A 25141-nucleotide genomic window follows, 5' to 3' on the forward strand; every position below is an offset into this window, starting at 1 on the left:
ATGTCCGCCACACAAGTTGTCATATCTTTTTCAGCCATTTTTACTTGGCGGGTTGGTATAATTCGTAATTACCTGTTAAAAAAGAATGGCAATGAATGAGTATAAAATCTCATAAATGATCAGTCCATGACTTAGTCTAGTATTGCATCATTTTCTTTTTTTGCAAAAAATATCAGAAGCAAAAAAAGGTTTTTATTTATATATTCATTACAAACGGTGTCCTTAGGGTTCGAACCCCGGTCGCCTCGGACCACCTTCACTCCCGGGTACCACCAGGCCGAAGCGCCGGTAGTGTTACCGGGGTGCGTTTTTTTTATTTATACACAATTTTCTCCTTTTTTGAAAACGACAAGAAATTGTATGGGAAAATAATGATTTGTAATGTGTTTATAAAAATAAAGGTACGAATTAGAAGTAAGTATTCTGAAAAAGTTTTAGTGACTATTTCTTCCAAAACGATTACGGTATTAAATCCACAACTGACCTAGACTAATCATGGACCGACCGGAACACACAAAGATAAATAAATTGCAAAGTGTAGAAATAGAAAACTTACTTTACCGGGAACCATGGCAATCACAGAAGCATGCACATGAGGAGTGAGGTTCGATTTCTATTTAGACTGGTTCAGCAAAATGAAATTAAAAGGGTGCCTGACCGTCGCAGTCTCGCGTTGGTGTCAAGTCCTTTTAACATCGGCCAAATCGAAAGGAATATCTTATAGTCACGTGAATAGCAGCTAAAGATATTTCTTTACGATTTTTTTAGAAATAAATTTCGGGGAAAAGAAAGGCAACCTCTACATCCCAGGCTCGCGTTCGAGGTCGTATCTTTCTTAACACCATCCTAAAATGCCCTATTGCGGCCCAAGTCCGGCAGCGTGGTTGTGTGTGCAACAATGTAGTGCTAAATCATTAAAGCATACACAACAATTTATAAACAATCAATTTGAACTTGTAAGAACAAATAACACCTTAATGTCAGGATCATACCTGGAGTCCTTGCTGCCAAACAAAAATTATTTTGAACAGGATAAAAAAAATTTTGGCTTAAGTCCACTTTAAAAAATGCAAGTCCCCAGTGGAGTCGCCAGTCTGTCGCGACTGACCTCCCCAGCTCTTTTTTGAATACATGCTAAAAGAGGGGGTTTCGCCTGGTAAGTGCTAAGTCTAGGTTCAAGATTTAACTCGGGCTCTCCCAAGCCCATACCATATCGCGACTTAGGGTTTAATTATTTAACATGCAAGTGGTTTATACCAAGGAGTCGCCACTAATCGATTTGGGGTAGATCGATTAGAAACCCAAATAAAGTGATGGGAAAATCACCCTATTCCTGCGAACCAAAGATTAATTGAGTTTAGGGACTTGGTTACATTAGTCGGATAACTAATGCCCTTTCGGTACCATTTTACCCTGTTCATTTATGAAAATATTTGTCAGGCAATTTGGATTGATTTTAGGACCTTTCTCCTAACATGTGAGGTGATCAAGCGAGTGCATAATCAGAAACGATTAGCAGTTAAAACACAACAATTCATGCAACCTAAGGTTTTAACCTTAACTAAGTCAGATGACATTCAAAACATAACAGTTCATGCAATTGTATTAAAAACATGCATAATAATACAACGGTAATAAAAAAAAAACATGCAAAATACTACCGCGCAACCTCAAGTTTGTCTAATTTAAACAAAACAATAACATGCATAATAATACAATAAATTAAAACAACAAATATATAACATAATTTTAAAAAAAGGATCTTTTCTTTTTTTTTAAAAATAATTTTGAAATTTTTTTTTCTTGAAAAAAAAAGAAAAAAGAAAAAAATTAATACAGAAGAAGAAAAAAAATAAAAAAAAATTTAAATTTTTTTTACATTTTTAAATTTTATTTAAAAAATAAAAAAAATATATATATATATATTAATATAATCTTAAAACCCGGGTCGAGTCGGCGGATTCGAGTCGGTCGAATCTGACCCGAGTCAACGGATCCGACCCAGGGCGTTGACCCGGGTCGGATCGGTTGATCCGGGTCGGTCGGAACCGACCCGATCGTTGACCCGGGTCAGGTCAGTTGATCCGGATCAGTAGGACCGACCCGGATCAACAGATCCAACCCGGTCGTTGACCCGGGTCGGGTCAGCTGAACTAGGTCAAGCCGAACCCGCGTGCGCAGGCGTCGACGAAACCGAAAATCGGCCTCTCGCCGGCCAACCCAGACCGGCACCGACCAAAATCCGGCCCCTGGGATCACCACCAAACCTCACCGCCCACCTGGGTTGCCGTCCGGCCACCGTTCGCTGCCAGCGACCGAATTAAAAAACGGCCCCCATTGAGGCATTTTGTCGAACACCGGGCGTGCGCGACCAAAAATAGGAGATTCTGACCTGTTTCGAGGCCCCGCCGTCCTCGGGAAACCTGTTCTTACCTCTGCCGACGACACACGGACGGCGGGTGTCACACCCCGCACTCCTCGGCGCGCCACATCCCTCGCAAAGGTCGATTCGTGTGCGACGTCCCAGGACGCGTCGCCGACCCAACACCCAACACAGAGATTTAAAGCACATGCGGAAGTAATTAAAACCACCCGTACATTAAAATACACCTAACCAAGGATAGCCATACAACAACCAGCACGGATAATTATACACTTGTTTTGACATCGGGAAACATATACAATATTCATATACAGCCCACACTCAAAAATCAAAAGCGGGTACGTGGCTCGGCGATCAAACACTATATCTAGCCGGGGCTCCTCCCAAAACGTTTCAATACGCCTGCCATCCTCAAGGCTGGGGGTCTGAAAAATTGGGTTTCAACAACAGTGAGAATAAATCTCAGCGAGTAATTCCCTAAACCTAAATTAGGCTAAAGTGCACCTCCTGACAAGCATGAATCAATCACACAAATCAAACATAATTGACCCAGGCCCTCGGGCCCAAATCCAACACTTACCTTGACCCTGCAGGTTAGGCATTCTATAAATATAATCACAACAGTATCATAGAATTAGATTGTGGCACATCTACACATATCACTCTGTCTCGGCTCATGTAATACATATGCTCGTGCTCGCACTCATGTTCATGTCTCAACAATGCATTAACGCACACTTGCATGCTAGCACTCTGCCATTTATCAATTTCTCCTCCGACCCGCGTTAAACGCATCAGGTCCGACCCGCGTAAAACGCATCAGGTCTATCACTTCAAGATCGATCTCTGGCCCACGTAAGACGCATCAGGCTCATGACACATTACCCGCGTAAAACGCCTCAAGTTGGTCATCTTCCGGTAAACCGGGCATCGTCCCGCGTAACACGCCTCAGGACGGGTTCATTACCCCGCGTAAAACGCATCAGGGTTTATTGTGATCACACATTCACAAGCACCAATTTTCATCTGAACCCCGCGTTAAACGCATCAGGGCATTTTAGGTGATCACAATGCACATGCCACTCGAGCACACTTGTAAATGCACATGCCGTGCCAATGCTCGTGATGCAAACTCATGGCCATAAACTTCACACTCGGGCATTCACGATTTCACAATGGACATTCAATAGCACAACGCCAATTAATTAATTTACAGTGCACCATGTCCAATCAACATTTCAATATGCCCAACCCACATATTAGCACGACCATGAAATTCAATTCAAGCACTCATGCACGGTACACAATTCACGCGTATAAATCACACAATCAGTTCAGCATGAATCCACAGAAATTGAGGCCCATCACATTACTCCCTTCCTGATAGCATTAGGCACATGTCATGGCACTACAAAATCGCTCGCATTTAGGGACAATTCAACCACTAGTTCGGTCAATCCATCATTTCCGACACTTACACTCCAAACCTCAATTCAATCGCGCCTTGTCCGACTAATTTCCAAAGTGGACAGCTGCTAAATCAATTGCACCGGGCCATTTAATGACCTCAAAATATTCCACTAGACTCCCCAAGACACCATTTTAATCAGCCACCATAATGCCAAATAAGGTGCGCACTAGAATCCACATTTTAAACCCGAAACTTCCCAAACTTGGGCTAATCCGATCCAAATCTGTCCAGCCAATACTCGGCGCTTCTCAGGCTACTAAACCTCCATTTATTTATCACACTAAGCCCGTAGAACAGCCACCAAAACAGCCACCACCCGGTCTATCAATTTCATCCACTAAGTTCGCCATTTTGTCTAAATCTCGGCACCCATGCTTCGCCACATCACAGCACTATACGGGCCGCTAAACCTCGACTAAATAATCATCCTTGGTCACCAAAAACACCACGGAACCAGCCCATATCACCCTCCACCATTTAGCCCCTAATTACCCTAATTAACCCCTAAAACCCGTCTAGAAATGTAAATTGTCCTAATTAGGGCTTAGGGTCAAACTCACCGGATGTCCTAAGCTTGAAACGGGCCGAACACGCGACGAAAAGGGGCTGGGCAGCGGCAGTCCCTCGCCGGAACAGTAACGGCGGTGGCGGCTCCGGCGAACGGCGCGAGCGGCGGCAACGGTCTAAGCTAATCCACGACCTAGAGAGGGAGAGAGAGGCACAGTCAGAGAGAGAGAGAGAAATGGAACGGCTGGTCGGCTGAGCGAGGCAACGGATCCGCGCCGGAACAGTGACGGCGGCAGCGGAGCTCCTCCGGCTCAAGGCCTCTCACGGCCAAACCGAGAAAGAGAGAGAGAAAGAGAGAGAGAGAGAGGAGAGGGGGCTTGCCGGCTGCTTGGGGTGGAACACGGTGGCGACGGCGACGCGGGGCCGGCCGGCATGAAGGGCAGCAGCGGTGAGCTCGCTGCTGCGCGCGCGTAAGGGAGGAGAAGGCGACGTTGGGGCGGCGGCTGGCGGATGGCGCGGCGCAGCGGTCGAGCTGGCCGGCGACGGCGCAGCACGCGGCGGTCCGGCGAGCCCAGGCGGTCCGCGAGCTAGGCAAAGGTGAAGCAGACCCAGTCGGCCGGGAGGAGGAGAGAGAGTGGGGGCTTCTGTGGTGGGGGCAACAGGGTGGCGGCAACGGTCGGGCGGCGCGCGATGGCGACGAGCGGCAGTTGGCGACGAGCGGGACGGCGTCGGGCGGAGCGGAGTTCAGACGCGGCTCGTCGGGGAGGAAGAAGACCGAAGCAGAAAAAAGAAAGGAAGAAGAAAGAGAAGAAGAAGGAAGAAGAAGAGAGAGAGGAGAGAGGGTGTCAGAGGAGGGGGGAGAATGGGCTTGAGTGGACTTCTGCGTGGGGGGGTTGCGTGCGGTCAGAGAGGAGAGAAGAGAGAGAGGGAGAGAAGGAGGAAAGGACAGACGTGATGATGGGGGAGAGAGGGGTGCGTGCGGGCAGAGGAGAGAGAGAAGAGAGAAAGAAAGAAAAAAGAAAAAGAGAGAGAATAGGACGGACGCGCGGCCAAGGGGGGTGTCTTCGGCGCGAGAGAGAACAAAAGAAAAAAAATAATTTTCATTCAAATATTAATCGCGATCCGAAGGCCCAATCTCAAAATCGAAAACGATCTGCTGGTCTAAAATAAGCCTCGAATATAAAAAGGGACAAAGGCCAAATTAATTAAATCAAACTATAGCGAGGGAGGTCTACTAGTCCGAATTTGCACCCGGTCAAAAACTTTCCTTTTTCCATTATTCCTAACAATCTCAACGTTGGCCCCGACCATATCGACTCCGTCCAATTTATTTCGTCCCGAAAATCGACAGCCAAGTTCGGGGTCTAAATAACGGTCAAATTTGATCGAGTGCGATTCTAGCGAAATCTCTAATTTAAAATGATAACCGGGAGTGATCAGTTCCTGGGCGAGATTTTACTATAAGCACACTGACAAATTACGCGTTTTATAAATCCCAAAAATGGGCCGAAATTCGGGATGTCACAGCGGGGGACGGCGGTATGGGCTGGGACTCGCACGAAAGGGCCGACGCGAGTCCCGGCCAAACTGAGCACAAAAACAGGGGAAAACAGAGGCGGTCGGGACCCAGGGGAAGCTCACCGGTCGACGGCGCTGCTGGAGGCTTTCCGGCTGATCTGCGGTCGACGGCGTGGCTGTGGGAACCTGTAGAAGCCCGAATCTCCTCTCTTTCTCTCTCTTTTCTCTCGGTCTCTCTCTCTATTTCTCTCGGTCTCTCTCTCTCTCTGTTTTTTTTTCTCTGAAAATGGCCCACCAGGGGGTGCTTTCGGAGGCTGCCGGTCGGCTTGCTGGAGACGACGAGACCGGCTGGGACCTGCAAGACACTCCCAGGTTCCTCTCTCTTCTCTGTTTCCCTCTAATTCTCTCTGGGTCTCTCTCACGGCTTCTCTGTTCTCTCTCTGCTCAAACCGACTGAGAAAGACCGCCCCCTCTCTCTCTCTCTCTGTGGCCTGTATAGGCCGACGACCGGCATGCTCTCTTGCTCCATTACGTCTGGTGACGATGGCCTGCACCGGCCTATCCTGGCCTGCGACTTTCGCGGCCATTTAGGCTGGTGCAGATGGGGGGCCATCTGTGAGGAACGGCAGAGAGGAAGAAGGGGGAGAGGAGAGCCCGGGAAATCGGGGGGTACGGGACTGGCCATTAATGCCAGTCCCGTCGGTGTGCTTCATCGGCCATCGTCTAGCCTGATGGGGACAGCGCGGAGGCGCTCAGCCGGTCACGCTCTGCGGCTGGCTGCAGGGGTGAACAGGGGAGAGAGAGCGACCGTGGACGGGGGGAAGAGAAGGAGAAAGGGAGCTGGGCCGGGCCAGGCCCAGCTCGCGCGGGGAAAAGAAGAAAAAAAGAAAAGTGGGCTGGGCCCGCGCGGGGGGAGAGGAAAAAAGAAAAAAAGAAATGGGCCTGGTCGGCCCGGCCCCGACCCGGCCCAACTCGGATTTTTTTTTTTAAAGTTCTAATAGACCTTATTAATACAAAATGTGCCTAATTTCTATATGCAATGCATTTAAATTGGAATATTTTTTTGTTTTAGGAATTAAAGAAAATTAACTCCTAAATTTTGTGTAATTAATTTTGGGCAAATTAAAATAGGTGTCAACAGTCTTAGAGGTTCCAAGACATTCAAATCCATTTACTTTTGACTCGAAGTCATAATTAACGATATAATTGGCTATCGATCATCCTCGATTAGGCTTTAATCATTAATTGTAACCATTGAGTTTGTGGCAACCAGAACCTTGCAAAAATTCACGTAAGACGTCTTTTGGCGACCACAAAAGGAGAATACAATGTCTCCCCGAATTACTAGAAGTATGTCTGATCTCCAGGATTCTGAACCCAACGACTCCAACAAATACCGCCATCTCGCGGGCATGAAAAAATCTTTAAGTGGAGAAGTACTTTTATAGGGTTCTCAAGCTGTGGGTGATGTACCATTCATCGCCATTGTCTCTGTGTATATATTTAAAGCAATTCCTGAAGGACGAATTCATTTCGAAATTTTATGACCTTACAAATTTTATGGAAGTTTCTTTATTTACAAGAGTGCATATTTGGAAAATTTACTAAAAAAAAGGCACAAACGTAGTTTCAGATTTTTTTTCTTTCTTTCTTTTACCATCCCCTTCTTTGCAAACAACATATTTCAATGAATTTTTATTCAATACACTTGTGGTGTAAAATTTCTGAACATAAGCAGGTTTATAAAATGACACATATACAATTTTTATTCTTAGCATATAGGTTTATTCCATTCATAGGTTAATGCTTTCATTTTGAGACTGTCGGTATAAAAAACACTTTTATACAAATGACAAGTGTAAAATTTTCTTCACACAAGAAAGTTTTAGATAATGACTCATAATCAATTTATATTTTTGCCCATAACTTTATTAAATAAACAGGTTTATATCTCCAATCTGAAACCGTTTTCGTAAAAAAAATCATAATAATGATATATATTATTCATCGCCGTTAGTTTTGTGATTTCTGAACAACATGGGAAAATCACTATTTTCATCTCTTTTTTCTTTGCTTTTATTTTCATTGCCAACTCAAAAGATGTTCCAAACATAATTTAAGTCTTTATTGCGCTAATGTGTCCTTCTCGTAAAAGAGACACATTGAGATATTTAACTTTACCTCATAAATTGAGAACATCATTATCCTTAATTAATATATTTTTATACATTTAGCTTAATGTGGATATTCTCAAAAGCTTAATATTTGAATTTATAATTAACTGAATATGGAAATTATGTCATCTTTAAAAAAACAAAAGGAAAATGGGGAGCATAAAAATATAGATGGAAAGTTAATCAATGAGATTAGCTCATATTTAAAAAAAAATTAAAACAAAGAGGGAACGTTCTTCATGTGCATCGTGGGACAGAGCACGTCTGAAAGTGTGAAATCATGGATGAAATTATTGAGGACTCTTCTCGAATTGTACACGTGTCACGCCAAAGGAAAGAGAGAAAAGAGATTTAAAAAATCATTAGAGAGCATATATATTAATTGACTCTTAATCAACACTTACCGTTGACTGACGACGTTACAAACTTTTAGATGACCCAATAAATGCAAAAGAGAACAATAATACAAGCCAAATGGCCGACAAAAGATGCCAGTGAAGTCAAAAAAGCTACCAAAGTTCCGCTTCGCGAGGACGTGACATTCTTGTCTCTTCTCATAAGTTTGTATGACGTCATTGCGCACATCCTCGGAGGAAAGTTAGGTCACATCCCTTGTGCTATCATGACACTTGCTAGGGAAAATACCAATAAAAATTATAATATTTTTTGAAATAAAAACTTGAAGTGAATATTATTTTAAAAAATAACTTGAAATGGCTGGCTAGCCAGATAGTCAGTGAAAGGCATTTTTATCTAAAAATAATGTTAACCTAAATTTTAGTTATATTAAATTAAAAATTAAGAAATTTATTTTTTAAAAAGAAAAAAAATAATAAATATAGGCGAGACGGCTGCTTGGGTTTTTTTTGTGTTTTCCTTTTTTTTTAAATTTTTACCTTTTTTTTCCTTTTTTGAGTTTGTCTTTTTTATGGAAATTGTTTTGGATTTTTAACCTAATTTAATTAAGATTTTGTGTAAAAATTAGGATTTGTATCAAAACGACCTTGTTTTAGTGCAAAGCCACGAAAGACACCATGTGAAAGAGATAAAATAATAAAAAAACATGGTATAATTTGTTAATCAAATTGGACGGAATTAGCGAAATTACTCAATTTTTACACAAGCTGCTGGCGAGGGTCATTGTCGTGACCAACCTCCATTTTTTAGAAAAAGGGAAGGCTCGCCTGGTACGCGCTAAGTCTGGGTCTGGAACTTAACTCGGGCTCTCTCAAACCTATACTATATCGCGACTTAGGGTTTAAGTTTTTAACTTACAAGTGATTTTTATTTAGGAGTCGCCACTATCAATTTGGGGTGGGTTGATTAGAAATCCAAGTAAGGTGACGAGAGAATCACCCTATTTCTACGAACTAGAAATTAAATGAGTTCGGGGACTTTGTTACACTAGTTGAATAACTAGTGCCCTTTTGATACCTTTTTATCTTGTTCATTTGAGAAAATATTTGTCAAACAATTTGAATTGATTTTAGAACCTTTCTCATAACATTTGAGGTGATTAAGCGAGTGCATAATCATTAACAATCAGCAGTTAAACTAGATATGCAGCCTAGAGTTATAAACGTAACTAAGACGACAACATTCAACACATGGCAATTTATGCAATTTATATAATAATTAGAAATAACATACATAATAATAATACAACAATAGTGAAAATAACATGCAAAATCCTATCATATAGCCCTAGAGGCTTATCCGATTTAAATATGATTATTAATCAAATAATTCACATAATTTAGAAAAAATTCAAAAATACTAATTTCTAAACTATTTCCTAATTTGAAAAAAATAAATATTTTTTATTTTTTATTTTTACAATGTTTTTAATTAAAAATAATAAAATATTATTATAATATTTGACCGGGTCGTGTCGACCGATCCGGATCCGGGTCGGGACTGACCCGGACGCACCGACCCTGGTCCACGACTGGACTGGGCTCAATGAATAAGCCCAGTCCGACCAGTCCAAAAAGAATTAAGAAAAAAGAAAGGCCCAGCCCGCTTTTTTTTTTATATTTTAAAACAAGCCTAGCCCCAAAAGAGAAAAAATAATAATAAAAAAAGGGAACCTGGTCAGGCTTCTCGCCCAACCGGGATCCGACCCGGAAGCAAATCACAGACCCGGCTCCCTGCACTCCCGTCTCCTCTCTCTCGGTCCTCTGTTCCGCGAGACTTCGCTCGGCTGGCTTTCTCGTCGGACCGCCGAGAGGCGACGGTGTCCACGGCCGGCGACCACGATCGGCGACCGTGACCACTGTCGGCCCCGCCTCTCCGGTCAACCCTGGCTCGACATCAGCCGACCCGACTGAAGCCCTGCGATGCTCGGCTTTCTGCAGACCCGACTTTGGCCTCTGTTCCGCGCCGCTCGTTCCTCTCGGCCTCGACGGAGATGGCCAACACTCAGAAGCGCAAACATCACTGGGAGGCCTCAACCAGACCAAACGGTGTCCAGACGACTCGACCTGGACCAAAAAGGGAAAACAAAAACCGGATCTAATTGAGGCATTTCAACAAACAGGTAATGGGCGCTCCAAATCATGAGGTTCCCGACTTGACCAAGATTCAAATTCCTACCGAGACTCTCAACAAACAGACCTGGACACCCACGACAATCTACCAAAGGACGTATGAGGGCTGGGGCTCACGCGAGAGGGCCAACGCGAGCTCCAACCGGCGTCCCCCAAAAACAGGGGAAAAACAGGGGTTGGCCGGGAGAGAAAACCAGGGGGCGTCGGCCGCGAGTTGTCCCTACCCGGCTCGGCGACGGCGGTTTAGACGTGAGCCCGAGACAAGTCGGACCATGGCCAGCCGTCTTGAGGCCGTTGAACCGGGATTCTTGGGAAAAACGACCCCTAAACCAAACAAAAACGAAAACTGGCGAACCAGAACCTACCGAGGCTTGGTATGGGGAGGAGACGAGGCGGGAGGCGTGTCAGCCACGGCTAAGGCGCGGTGGTCGCAGGAAAAGCTCTCCGGCTCTCTGTCTCGCTCAATCTCTCTCGGTCCCTCTCCAAACCGAGCTCCCCCCTCCCCTGTTTTTTTTACCGTTTCTCACCGAACCGACCCCTTTATTTCTCTCTCCTTTGCCCTGTTTTTATGGCCGGTTGACGGCCTATTCTGCTCTGGCTGCCCCTACACCTGCTCGGCTACTTAGGGCCCGTTTGGTAACGTGCCAAATAGTGAAAATTTCTGTTCTTTTGTTCCCAGAAATAGTTTGGGAACAGAAATGCGTTTGGTAAACTTTTTGTTCCTGGGCACATTTTTGCAAAAATTTGTGCCGAGAAACAGTTTTGGAAGAGAAACAAGAAGTAAAAAAAAGTTGCTTCTTGTTTCTCGGCACAATTTTGAGAATCAGTTTTTTTTCTTCTTTTTCTTTTTTTTCTTTTCTTATTTTGTGGTGTTGTTCTTCCCTGGCTGAGCCGGCCGCCGGCGACCGGCCACAGCCCAGGGCCGGCGAGGGCGTCACGGCCCTCGCCAGCCGCCGGCGGAGGCGAGGGCTGGACCCTCGCCGCCTGGGCGAGGCGGCCTCGCCCCGAGCCTCGCCGTCGGTCGCGACGGCGAGGTCGGCCTCGCCCGGAGACGATGAGGCTTGGCCTCGCCCGGATCTGGCGAGGTCGAGCCTCGCCGTCGCGACCCACGGCGAGCCGACCTCGCCGTGGGTCGCGACGGCGAGGCTCGGCCTCGCCAGATCTGGCGAGGCCGAGCCTCGCCGTCTCGGGCGAGGCCGCCTCGCCCATGCGGCGAGGGTCCAGCCCTCACCCTCGCCGGCGAGGGCCGTGACGCCCTCGCCGGCCCTGGGCTGTGGCCGGTCGCCGGCGACCAGCCCTGGCCAAAGAAAAAAATGGGTAAAAAAAAAAAAATTAAACAATTTAAAATATTATTAAAATATTATTTGGGAACGAAATTTTGTGTAGTTCAAACGCATTTTTCTTTTCTACTCTAGGAATAGAAATTTTGGACAGTTTATCAAACGCCTTCAAATACTCAGAAATTGTTTCCGGGCACAGAATCAAAAAAAATCATTTCTGTTCAGAAATAGCGCCCGGGCACAAAATGGTATTAATGCGCACCCTTACTCTGCTCTGCTCTTCTTGCTCGGCTGTGGTGCGTTCTGCACTTTGCTTGGCTGTGGAGCGTCTTGCTTTAGTCAACACAGCGTGGGGAAGAGGAAAGGGAAAGAAGAGAGAGGGAAGGAGGCTGGGCCGGGGAAAAGAAAATAAAAGGAAGGGCTGGGTCGAGCCCAGAGGGAAAGAAAAGAAAAGAAAAAGGGAAAGAGAAGAAGAAGGGAGGCCGGGCCGGGCCTCCCTCGGCCCGGTCTCCCGTTCATTTTTTTAATAATTTTTAATTTTAATTCCCCTTTTTTGCTATTAATTAAATGTGCACCTATTGTCTATATGCCATGTAATTTTATAAAAATATTTTTGTTTTAGGAATAAAAAAAATTTAATCCCTAATTTTGTATAATTTAATTGGGCAATTAAAAATAAGTGTCAACAGTCACCTCGTTCAGTTCCTAGTTGGCCACGGGCGAGGTGATCGAGGGCCGGCCTTGCCTGTGGTCAACAAGGATCGCCTAAGTGAGGTCTGCCCTTGTTTGTGGCTTTTGAGGGCGTCTCTAGGTATTTCCGGTCATTGCCTAAGATTGGCCACCGTCAAAAAGGAAAGAAAACAAGGAAAAATAAAGAAAAAAGGAAAAAAAACGAAAATAAAAAATAAAGGACGAAAATACCCTTGATCAGCTGGTGAGGTTAGGTCCTTCTTTGAGTCTTATATATTCACTTCAGGTTCTTATTTGAAAAAATAATGACACTTTAAGCCTTTATTTGAAAAATTAAGGACACTTCGAGCCGTTATTTGGAATTTTCCCCACTTGCTAAGTGTCTCAACATGAAAAAATATGGAAGAGATTTAGAGAAGGCATTGGCACGAAGAGAGAGAGAGAAAGGGGTTTAATAAATGAGCATTGCTACATGGACCGACAAATAGTCTGAAAGCATTTCGAGTATGGTGTTTTTGGCGATAGAGAGTTTGGATTATTTTCAGTCCACCAAATTCGGACCTGGTGGCTCTTTACTTTTATGTCTAGGGTGTTCTGTGGTTAGTAGTTTTACGTGAATGTGAGCCTTCCGAATTTGAGATGTGTCTATGTGGCATGGCATCATCCCAAGAAGATCTATTTTTGTTGAAATCTTAAACTGTATATATGTACTGAAAGTTTGAGACAACCCTCCCCTTCGATGAAATAAGGTTCCGGTTTAGCGTACCTGGTTTTGTGGCATCATTCCAGAGTGTTATCTTGAATCATTGACGTGCTACAACTACGACGGAGGAGAGGAGAATTGTGTCGGTAGATCTAAAATACCAAAATTGCACGATGTAACTCAATTTTGTTGTTTAGAATTATATGCGAACTAAGTAGAGTGATACATGCATTTTGAGACCACTAGCCACAGAAGGACGCACGCACATTTGAGCTCATAAGAAGGAAAAGGAAAAAGTTAACTAAGGAAGAAGAAGAGTTCGAGCTTATTACAGAAATTAATTAAATTGTCGGAGTATGAAGAAGCTTCAATCCAATTTACAATCTATGGTAGAGATTTTTGTCAAACAGGATTTATTTATTTTTTTGCATGAACTTCTTTCTCTTTTTTAAGCATATGAAAGCTTGACTTTCTTCTGGAGCGGTCTTCTTTTTTGCTTTCTAGCTTCACAAAGGTTTTATTTTCCGGCTAGGAAGCATATGAGGATGCTGAAACCTCTTTCTGGATGGGTAGTAGGAGCTGCTTGTGGTCCCTTTCTAGTCCATGGGCTTAAATCCATATTTTAGTAAAAGATTTAAGGAAAGAGCGTAAGATAGTTTGTATAGTGTTAAAACCAAACAAGATCGGAATAGGTAGAAAATGCGTGGTTCTTTTCCCAAGCCCTTCTTAGGAAGCCTTCCACAGCCTTTTTTTCGGGTTTGATTTCTATTCAGTCAGGAGTGAGACGTGTTAGCAGGAAGTTCGGAACATATAATATATATTATATTTTGTCGTGTGGTTATCGGAGCTAAGGGGATCAGGTCTCAATAGAAAGGAATTCGGATAGAGGTAACCTGTTATAAGTTTTGATCTATGGCCTTTCTTATACTGAACTTTGTTAAGGAGATTAGAGAGGGACTAATGAAAGATTAACGGTTTTCTTTTAAAGCTCTATATTGAATTCTGAATTCAAGAGAACTTTATGAATTATCATTTTAGGATGTGTTTATTTCGGGAAAAATTTCATGATAAAAATAAATGATTTTCGAGAAATCATTTTTCAGGGCAATGTTTTCTTCTTTTTAGTATAGAGAATTAATTTTCGTAACTTTAAGCATGCATTTTTTCTTTGACCATAAATTATTTTTCATTAACTGATTATTTTCAGTAAACCAAACACATGAAAGTCCATAAAACTAATATGCAAAAAAAAAATTTCAGTCAAACGAGCACACGTTTAGCCATTGTTTGAAATACATGGTTATCGTTCATTAATTTTCAATTACGGATACTTTCGGAAATGTCTGGCGAAAGTTGAGAACGGTATTGAATTTACTTTATAATGTAGAGATGGTGCGCTACCAAAACAGTGAGCTTCGATGGTTTCAAACAAGGAGAAATTTCACAGGGAAGTGAGAGAAGGACTTGCCGGTCTTTGCTAATTATGCTTGAATATCTAAAAGACAACTTAGATCAACCTGCGACCTAGAAACCCAACTTAACTGGTTTTCTTACCCACATTTGGCAATTTAATTTTTACTCGAGACATGTTTTCCTGCAATGTTGGTCGCAAAAAATTTCGTCCTATCAGTTCATGATTGGTGGGTTACATGCTTGAATGTCACCCACACGTAACTCTGAAAATGTAACAAAGAATAGAGGAAAGGAACAGCGAAAACCAAAAGGGTTAATATCACGAAAAACCCTAAACTGGTACATTTGTGACACATTTACTCCAAATTATTTTTTTTACCATAAAAAACCCCAAACTGGTACACATGTGACAATTTTACCCTGAACTTACCATAAAAAATCCCAAACTGGTACATATGTGAAAATTTTACCCTGCATTAATATTTTAATATTATTTTTCATTTTTTTTCGAATTTTTATTAATTTTTTATTCTTTTCTTTTCTTTTTTTTTTCATCTTCAACCTCCGGCCGATCGCCTTGCTAGTGGCCGCGAAAGCCCTTGGCGAGGCCATGATGACCTCGCCTGTCACGCCCCGAACCCCTACGAGCTCGCGACATCCCCTGCTGCGGTTGAATAGTTGCGACGTCCCAGAAACGTCGCCGACCCAACCCAAACATCAGAGCCACATGCGGAAGCGAATATAATAACCCCGGACAAAACGATGACGACAACGGGGTAGAACAACAGAACAGACAAACAATAACAACAGCATTTCATACAATATTACAAACATTATATTACAGACATATTTAGCAAACTAGCATCCGAAATCACCGTTATAACAAAAGTTCAGGGGCTTGGTTATCTTAACTTCACTATCGGATAACCCAAGACTACACAACCCCTAAAATACCCTAGGGAAAAACCTAAGGATCGCCCTTCTCCATTCTGCTCCTAATTCATCTGGCTCGATCCTCCGGAAATCTCTTGGGCATCACCTGCGAATCCTCAGGGCACCAAGAGCGACTCTTTGCACTTCAAAAAGAGGAGGCAGTTCCCTGGGTTCACGGCTGGGAGTCTGAAATTGTGGATTATACAACTATGAGACGAATAAGTGTACAACCCCAAACCCCACGTAGGCACTTACGTACCGCCAGATAGAACACGCATCTCACACAACGATCGATCAATCAATCTAACAATCACACACGAACCTACCTGGAACCCATGATGCACATTCCTGCACGTTAGATCATAATACAGCCAGCACCTCACAGCAAGGAATCACAGAAGCGCGCGTGCCTCAATTATAAGACAGAAACCACTTGGGCACGTCCCATACCGTGCCTAGCAGTTTCTACCCCATAATTAAGCATCACATCACGAGATACAAACACACTCGCACACTAACTCACACCACACATCACTTTCTCAAGCCTCGCACCTCAAGCCAGTTCCCGCTCATTCTCAACTCTTTCACCACTACCGCGCCCGCGTAAAACGCATCAGGCCAACGGTCTTCTGACCTCGTCAGGCATCGACACCCCGTCGGGCCGGGCATCATCACCTTGTCAGGGACGGCATCGTCCCGCGTAAACGTACACGCCTCAGGATGGATCCTTTCCAACCAATCCTACATTTCCGTACCCTCGTTCCACTCAAACCACACTTACACACAGCCAACAAACACATGGCCAAACATACACACTTCACACACATTTCACAATTGCACATTTTCGCCACACGAACACGCCATCTAATCACACACTCTTGACACACGAATTCAATGTACATTCGCATCACCACGCCACCACATTTAGCACGCAACTTCATTGCACGATAACATCGGCACACCTCACGATCACACCCATGGCACACACGGCTACACATAGCATACACGGTCACACATACACTGTCCGAAACACAATCCAGACCAACCCACAATCACCATTCGTGCAGTTATTCAATTAAACCTAATCAGGCCATAACAATTCCAATCAATCACACAATTTAATCCCGATCGAACCACAACATCTCAGCCCTAACCAAGCCTCCTAAACCTCGAAATTTCATCGCCAAATTAGTCCACAACAAACCAATTTCCAGCCTTCAATTCAGCCCCAAAACAGCCCCTAAAATACCTAAACCGAGTCCTAAACGAGCCTAGCAATACTCAAGGTCCTAGGTAGTTTTTGGGGGAGACACTTACCTAATAAAAACAGGGCAAGCTGGCTGGATGGTGGCCGGAACAGAGCAGCAGCAGCAGCAACGGCGCCGGCGACCAAGCAGGCGAGCGGCTGAGCTGCCTTAGGCGGGTGGCTGGTCGGTGGCAAACGGGCGGCTGAGGGTGGCGATGGTCACGTATAGGGCAGGGGAAGGCGGCCTGGGGTGGCTCGGCGGCAGCTTGGCCGATCGGAACAGGGAAAGATGGAAAGAGAAGAGAGAGGCGGACGGTGGCCGGAAAGGGGAAGCAGCGGCGCCGGGCGGCTGGGCTGGGCGGCGACCGGCGGCGGCGAGCTGATGGCCGGCCTTGCTGGGTCACGCACGAAGGAGAGGGGAGAGAGAGAGAGGGCCGATCGGTGCGGGTGAGGGTGAGGAGAGAGAGAACGTGAGAGTGAAAGAGAGAGAGAATTTTGGGAGAGAGAGAGAGAAAACGGGAGAGGAGGGGCTGATAATGGGAGAGAGGGGATGGCCGGAGGTGAGGTGAGAGAGAGAGAAATCTGACCGGTCAAAGATGGGGGGCCAAAAGGGGACACTTGTCGCGATCCTACGCACTGACCATTTTACCCTTAATCCGACGGTCCTCGTTGATCCTATCCAAATAATTGAGGGGCGCAATGGTCTTTAGGTCCAATAATGCAGCTGATAAGTACTCTTAATTATCCCAAATATTTTCCCAAAATTCGGAACTGACAACGGCCCAGGGGCAAAATGGTCATTTTTCCGGTCCCGGGTCGAAATTTCATTTTTCGCCCGTACCAACCCCAAATGGGTGTGGCCAACATAATATGGCGTCGGAATTGCGAAAATAGCTTCTTAAGCCCTCGAAAATCGACTGCAAAATCCTGGGGATTAAAATAATATTATTTTTCACTTCCGAGCCAAAATTCCAATTTTTGACCGAAACCACTCCAAATATGTGTGGCCACCCTAAAATGACATCGGCCTCGAAAAATAATCTCATATGACCTCAGAATCAACGTCGGTGTCCCGAGGGGCAAAATTGTAATTTTTCCGGTCCCGAACCAAAATTCATTTTTTTGCAGAAATGGGTGGCCCCAAGGTTGGCCAAGCCAAAAACGTCATCGGCCGCTCAAAATTATCACTTTCAAAATTCTCGATTCCCGGGCCCGAATTCCAAGAAATGACTAAAATTGAACAATCGCAACTTTAGCTTATCTTTGGCTAACGGGTGGCTCATTGGGATTACGCGCTCTCGACCCATGACCGATACTAAGTCAAATCACGTTTAAGTTTACTCTACCCCGGACGACCTTGATTGTCATATAATTGCGAGGGTCTGTCGCTAGTTCCCTTCGGACACGATCAATCAAATAGACCGGTCTCGGTTGGCTCAAAACATTCCCTCATCAATCCATATGGTCGAAGGTCGGACCCAGGTCGAGTTCTTTGGTCGTGCGAACTCAATCCCGTAATGGCCTTACCCCTAAGGTTAGCATCCCGTGAATGCGCATTTCCGGGTGAGATCTCACTATAAGTGCATTGGCCAAATTCATTTCTTAAATCCCAGGAAAATGATCGAAAATTCAGACTGTTACATCGCCGGCGTGGGCGAGGTGGCAAGGCTGCCTCACCCGCATTGGTGAAGGTTTTCGCCAGATCTGGTGAGGCCGCCTCACCCGCAGCCGGTGAGACGGCCTTCATGGCCTCGCCCACCACCGGCGAGGCTGCGACGGCCTCACCCACCGCCTTCGCGGCCACGGGCATGGCGGCCCTTGCCCAATCTGGGCGAGGCCTTCACAGCCGGCGAGGGTCGCCGTTGACCCTCGCCGGAATTGAAATAATAATTTATAAAAATAAAAAAATTCAAAAATTCAAAAAATATATTAAAATATTGTCCACGTCAACTCCAGCGAAGCCACGTCAGCTTTGGCAAAGCCACGTCAGATTTTCCGGCTGCCAAATGACATTTGGCACTCAAGTCATCACTTTTTCAAATTTTTGGCACTCAAGTGAGCAAAAAAAAAAAGTTATGGCACTCAAGTGAGTGCCGTACAAAAGTTAAGGCACTTCTAGTGTCCTTATCCCTAAGTTTTGATCTATGGGCTTTCTTAGTACTGAACTTTGTTAAAGAGATTAGAGAGGGGCTAACAAAAGATTGACGGTTTTCTTTTAAAGCTCTATAGTGAATTCTGAATTCAAGAGAACTTTATGAACTATCATTTCAGGATGTTTTTATTTCGGGAAAATTTCGTGATAAAAATAAATGGTTTTCGAGAAATCATTTTTCAGGAAAATGTTTTCCTTTTTTCAGGTTAGGGAATTAATTTTCGTAACTTTAAGCATGCATTTTTTCTTCGGCTACAAAATTATTTTCTATTAACTGATTATTTTCGGTAAACCAAACACATGAAAGTCCAGAAAACCAATACGCAAAAAATTCTTTCACTCAAACAAACATACGTTTAGCCATTGTTTGAAATACATGGTTATCGTTCATTAATTTTCAATTATGGATACTTTCGGAAATTTCTGGTGAAAGTTGAGAATGGTATTGAATTTACTTTATAATGTAGAGATGGTGCACTACCAAAACAGTGAGCTTCGACGGTTTCAAACAAGGAGAAATTTCACGGGGAAGTGAGAGAAGGACTTGCCGGTCTTTGCTAATTATGCTTGAATATCTAAAAGACAACTTAGATCAACCTGCGACCTAGAAACCCAACTTAACTGGTTTTCTTACCCACATTTGGCAATTTAATTTTTACTCGAGACATGTTTTCCTGCAATGTTGGTCGCAAAAAATTTCGTCCTATCAGTTCATGATTGGTGGGTTACATGCTTGAATGTCACCCACACGTAACTCTGAAAATGTAACAAAGAATAAAGGAAAGGAACAGGGAAAACCAAAATTAGCCCATCCCCTCTCTCTTTCTTCCTTTCTTTCCTTCCTCTGGCTCACCCGGGTTGCCGTACCATCACCGCAATCCACCCTGCCGTCTCTGCTGGGGTCTCTACTATGGGTCCCGTCCGCCGCAAACGAATCGTTGCCAACGACGGCCGACTTCAAATTAGGGGTGAGCGGTTCCAGGTTCCGGTTCGGTTCCGCTTGGAACCTGGAACCCACCCTCGGGTACAGGTTCTTCATTTTTTGGAACCTGGAACCTACCCGTCAGAACGTGGAACCTGGAACCTACCCTGTCACAGGTTCCAGGGTCGGTTCCAGGTTCCAACAGGTTCTTTTTTTTAATTTCGTTTTTAATTAAACAAAACAAAAATAAACGCAACAATGACTAGTTATTAAAAAACAATATTTCGCTTAGTAGAACGGGGATATTATCTAACAACCTAGATCCATTTATGCAGAATAGAAAACACCAAGAGTTCAGCATCATATAACTTTATTATCAATGGATCAATGCAAATACATTTAGTAGAATGATATTGTCAATAAAAGGCCAATTAGCAACACCAATAGCAAACCTCATTAATCTAGGAAAGAAACTTAAAACAATATAATAGTGGAGGAGGCAAAAACTAGCTAATTAGGACTCAATATTGCAAAGATATATCTTCTATACAAAAAGCAATAGAGGACATATCGCAATGTCGTAAAAGGCTAAAAGCATTTATGCAGCTAAGCCCCCTTTGTGCAAGGCTTACTTTGCTGATGTTCAACTTAAAAATCATTGGAAGGGATAAAACGAAAATAAATCAAAGGAAAACAATCCAAAGGTCCACCACTTAAGACATACATGTTTACCGTGAGAAATCTTCTTACTTTCGAACTGCATAGACTAGGCCAGGGGCAGCCCCAGCACCAGTATGCAGTCAACATTGTAGGAAATGCAAAATAGACGAAGAGGAAACGAAACCTACCTCTTGCAGCATAAATCATTGCCAATTCCTGAAACCGAATATCATAACAGATGCCTATACCAATACGTCCAACGTCTGCATAGAGCCAAAAAGAAAAGAAAAGAAAAGAAAACAACTCAAACAACAAATAGACCAGAAGACTCAGGCAACTAAATGTTCCATACATAGTTACTTAAGGAAAGAAAAGTTACCTTGCGGTGCTTGGCTTTCAGCACTCCAATGGAACCAAAAACACAGCAAGCGTTGTACAATCGATCACCACATCTTTCTGGGATTGAACTGCCCACTATGATAACCTTCAAGGCCTTAGCAGCTTCAGATAACATAGCAGTTGAAGGAGATGAACCTCCATCAATGTCCTCAGCATAAACAGGGAAGCTATCATTTGAATAGGGACTGTTCCATATTTCCTGGCACAGAGTCAACAAAACCATGAGGCAAGCTGCGTGATTTTTCCCTCCTTATATAGAATGGCGCAGGCTGCAAATATGACTGATTTTACTGGAAGCCAAAGCTTGCAGTATAAAAACATAGCAATTACATAAGCATCAATAAGAACTTATCCACAGAAAGTCACCTAAAACTGATGAAACAGACACGTGCCTGCTCAAGATGCTTTTATCCATTCTTTCTTCTAGTGCACGCCTTCACAAAAGGGCATTTGATAAGGTATACAAAGTTCTTGTAAGCCATAAATTTCCCATTTTGCAATCAGGAGGCACATCCAAACTTTCCGCAGCTACACGAAATCATGCAAAAAAAAAAATGTCATTTCCATAGAGTTAGATGATTGGATTATCATGAGATAACAATGAATTATTCTAAATCAGAAGACGATCAACCAGGAAGATACATGCCTTTCCAGCTTTTCAAAGAGCAGCACATTGTGCCTTTGCTTCTGAAGGGGCCTGACATACATAAACTGAATCTGGTATCTAACATTTTTGTTACGAATAAAGAAGAATGAACTTCTCAGACAGAATAGTAACCTCAACTACTGGGATACCCATAAGTCTCAATAGTTTTTTGCAGTCTTCATTGTGCTGTTGTATCACCTGCAATGGTATCAAAGCCATGTACCACATGCGCACACATATCTGGTTAGCTACATAGATAGGTTTTTCTGGAAAACAGAGACAACATCAAACTTCTCATCGAATAGAACAAAAATATCGCACAGTAAGGAAGTGATCAAAACAAAGACAAACCTTCACATTTAAGGTAACTAAACATATTCATAGACAATTAAAAAAAACCGAGAGAAGAGAAGGCTACATAATAATAAAGTACCATTGTGCGAGCTCTTGCTTCTTCAAATCAGGAGGTTTACCATCAAATACGTAGCTATCATAACAACATAAAGCATAATTCAGAGAAGCACAAACTTCATTCTTCTTAGCATTCTATCCCAATGAAAACATAGGAGGTAAAGAAAAAAGCTTACACTGGCTGTATCCCTGCTTCCAACAGCCTAATCGTTCGGTAATGCATGCCTTGCAGATGACTACATGAGACGACAAATCAAAAAGCAGCTCAAAGTCAACACTTCCCAAGAACAAAGATCACATGGCAAGTACAAAATAATGTGACACACGTCGATCTCATATACATAAACCCCAGTCCAAGCAATAACAACTGAAGCATCAAAACAGAAACTCGAGCAAAGTGGATTATCATTTCCATGGAGTATTCCGATGCCATTAGTGGTACCTGGTGACTTGACCAGCCTCATTGGTGAGCATCTGAGTCCCCTTCCTCCCAACCACAACCTGATCCACCAATCAAAGACCAAAAAAAACCCCCAACACTCAAAATCCAAATCCCCGCCGACACCAAAACACACAATCAATCAGGAATATCAACTCATAAAAAGCAAAGCACTTAACGAGGAACTGATAGATGCTCATGCTGGCATCGACGGCGATCCTCTGGCCAAAGTAGGTCTCCAGCTTCTGCTCCCTCATCGCCTTAGGGGCATTGTCCGCCAGTAGCTTCGTCAGCCCCTATCGAAATCAACGGACGACTCAATCAACAATGAAGAAGAGGGAAGTGGAACTACCTTGATGCCCATTTTCGGAAAGAAAAAAAAATTTCCCGAATCGCATCGCAAGCATGGGCAATGTTCCTCTCTTTATCCGCCGTCACCGAAAGTTGGCATAGCCCGATCTAAAACTGAAACCACACCACCCAAAGAAAAGACGTCAAATTTCGAGGTCGCATCGATGATCGAAGCCGAGGGGTTCGAGCCCATGCCTTGGCGAGGGGAGGAGTGGTCAGAGGGAGCGCGGGCGTCAACTGACGCTTACTCTTGTCCTTGCTCGCTCCCTTCTTGCGCCTCCAGCCACAGGCCGCTCGATTGGTCACCAAAAGAACCCAGCCTCGGAAATCCGCCGTGGATGAGCTGGACCGTGGTTGATGAAGACAGAGGAAGAGCTGAGGCGGACGCCGAATGGAGCGAGGAGAGGTGAGAGGGTCTCGTCGAGTCGTGGGTGTGGGGAGTGGGAGAGAGGGCGCAACGGAGGAGCAACCGAGAGAGAAATTTGTGAAGAAAAGTTAGGGTTTTTATTTTTTACTAGGAAGAGCGTCGGTTCCGGTTCCCGGTTCCCAGTTCCGGAACCGAGAACCGGGAACCGGAACCGGAACCGGAACCGGCGGTTCCTAAAAAATTGGAATCGAGAATCGGAACCGCTCACCCTAGAACCGGGAACCGACCCTTACCCGCCGGTTCGGTTTTTCGATTCCCGGTTCTACCCTGGAACCGTGCTCACCCCTACTTCAGATCAGCCGGTCTGTGGTTGGAGTGAAGAGGGGCAGGGAGAGAGAGGTGGGCTCAAAAGAGCAGCTATATCGAATAATGAAACCAAAGGAAATATTAATGAACTCATGGAGCATGATCATTAAGGTGGACATATAACGTATAGCAATCGGACAACGAAACCGAAGATTACTAAATATTTACCATAATCTATCATCCGTCTTTGCTAATTTTGTTTAAAAATCATTATTTTCACCTCTTTTTTCTTTACTTTTATGTTTGATCGCTAACTCAAAAGGTCTTCTAAACATAATTTGAGTCCATATTGCACTAATGTGCCCTTATAAAAGTGATACATCGACATATTTAACTTTACTTCATAAAATGAGAACATCGTTATCTTCTGTTATTTAAAATTTTTTAAATACATTTAGCTTGATGTGGGTATTCTCAAAAGCTTATCGGAATTTTTCCTAAAAAAAGAATAATTAACTGAATATGGAATTCATTTCATCATTGAAAAAATAAGGAAAATGAAGAGGAAAATTTTAGATGGAAAGTTAATTAATGGAATTAGTAAAAACAAACAGGAAAAGGGGAGTTTTCACGAGAGGTCCTGGGTTCAAACTCGCTCATCGGTGATTTAAGTGGGGGGTCGTGGCGGTGGGATGCTGCGCTAGCCCCCCTTGAGGACTAGTCGGGCATCACCGCTGGTTTGAGCCCTAGCTCGCCGGCCGCGCGGATACCTCGGTTATCCAAAAAAAAAAAAAACAAGAAAAGGGGAGAATTACCAAAAAAGTTCTAAATCTTTTACATTTGTGTCAATTCAGTCAATTTGCCCAATTTTGATCGGAAATCAATGAAATAGACATCGCTGTCCCATGTGGTGTGGCCAACGCTAACATTGACATTTTTAATTAATATTTTTCTTAATTTTTTGAATTTTGAACATATTTTTTTTATTTTTTTCTATTCTTTCTCTTTCTTTTTTTTCTTCCCTTCTTTCTTTAGCCCATTGCAAAGGTCCGTCAAGGTTGACTTCGTCGGCCACTAGCGAGGTCAAGCCTCCCCTACCCCTGGCGATACTCGACCTCGCCGTTGCTAGGTAGGGTTTAGGTTTGCCATCACCGAGTTGGCGAGGTCGAGCCTCCTCTAGCCATGGCGAGGTCGAGCCTCCTCCGGCCATGGCGAGGCTCGAGCCCTCATGAGCCACGTAGGCTGGTGTCCATGTTAGCGATTCCTAGTTAAAATTGGCCGGATAGACTAAATTAACATAAATACAAAATGTCTAAGACTCAATTGGCCAAAAAAAAAAAGGCTTATTACCAAATTGATACAAATTGCAATAGTTTTAGGACTTTTTTGATAATTTTCCTAGAGAAAACGTTTACTGTGAGACATGAGCACATTTGAAAGTGTGAAATCATGTATGAAAATTATTGATGACTCTTGTGTATTCATGTCACGCAAAAGGAAAGAGAAAAGAAATTCAGAAGATCGTTGGTATATGGCAATTGACTCTTAGTCAACTCTTATCCTACTTTTGGCAGAAGTTAAATCTTACATAGTGTAGATTGAGGATATTCCAAACTTTTAC

The 25141-nt window shown here is 43.8% G+C and overlaps 1 protein-coding gene, 1 long non-coding RNA gene and 1 pseudogene across 4 annotated transcripts; all 3 read right to left on the reverse strand.

Moving 5' to 3' along the window:
* Positions 1-2573: 2573 nt before the first annotated feature.
* On the reverse strand, positions 2574-4549 carry LOC130138015 (uncharacterized). The gene is made up of 2 exons (XR_008816441.1): positions 4415-4549; positions 2574-2808 (listed from the first exon to the last, which is right to left on the reverse strand). It is a non-coding gene; the product is annotated as an uncharacterized LOC130138015 (long non-coding RNA).
* Positions 4550-15737: 11188 nt separating this feature from the next.
* LOC115688207 (omega-amidase, chloroplastic-like) lies at positions 15738-23324 on the reverse strand (annotated as a pseudogene).
* LOC115688192 (flap endonuclease 1-like) lies at positions 21395-22921 on the reverse strand. Of its 3 annotated transcripts, XR_008816440.1 has the most exons (6): positions 22676-22921; positions 22500-22558; positions 22234-22293; positions 22080-22133; positions 21779-21844; positions 21395-21697 (listed from the first exon to the last, which is right to left on the reverse strand). XR_008816440.1 is itself a non-coding variant. In XM_056310872.1 (5 exons), the coding sequence occupies exons 1-5, from the start codon at positions 22751-22753 to the stop codon at positions 21841-21843; spliced, it is 255 nt and encodes an 84-aa protein (XP_056166847.1). In that variant the 5' UTR covers positions 22754-22921; the 3' UTR covers positions 21395-21840. The 3 variants fall into 3 exon arrangements, 2 of the variants coding, with proteins under 2 accessions (XP_056166847.1, XP_056166846.1); XM_056310872.1 differs by having other exon boundaries at positions 21395-21844; XM_056310871.1 differs by lacking the exons at positions 21395-21697; positions 21779-21844 and having other exon boundaries at positions 21853-22133.
* Positions 23325-25141: the final 1817 nt, after the last annotated feature.

The sequence above is a fragment of the Syzygium oleosum genome, unplaced genomic scaffold (assembly GCF_021117445.2).
Source record: "Syzygium oleosum isolate NSW1041296 unplaced genomic scaffold, Sole_v2.1 Sole_v2.04, whole genome shotgun sequence".
Lineage (NCBI taxonomy): Eukaryota > Viridiplantae > Streptophyta > Magnoliopsida > Myrtales > Myrtaceae > Syzygium > Syzygium oleosum.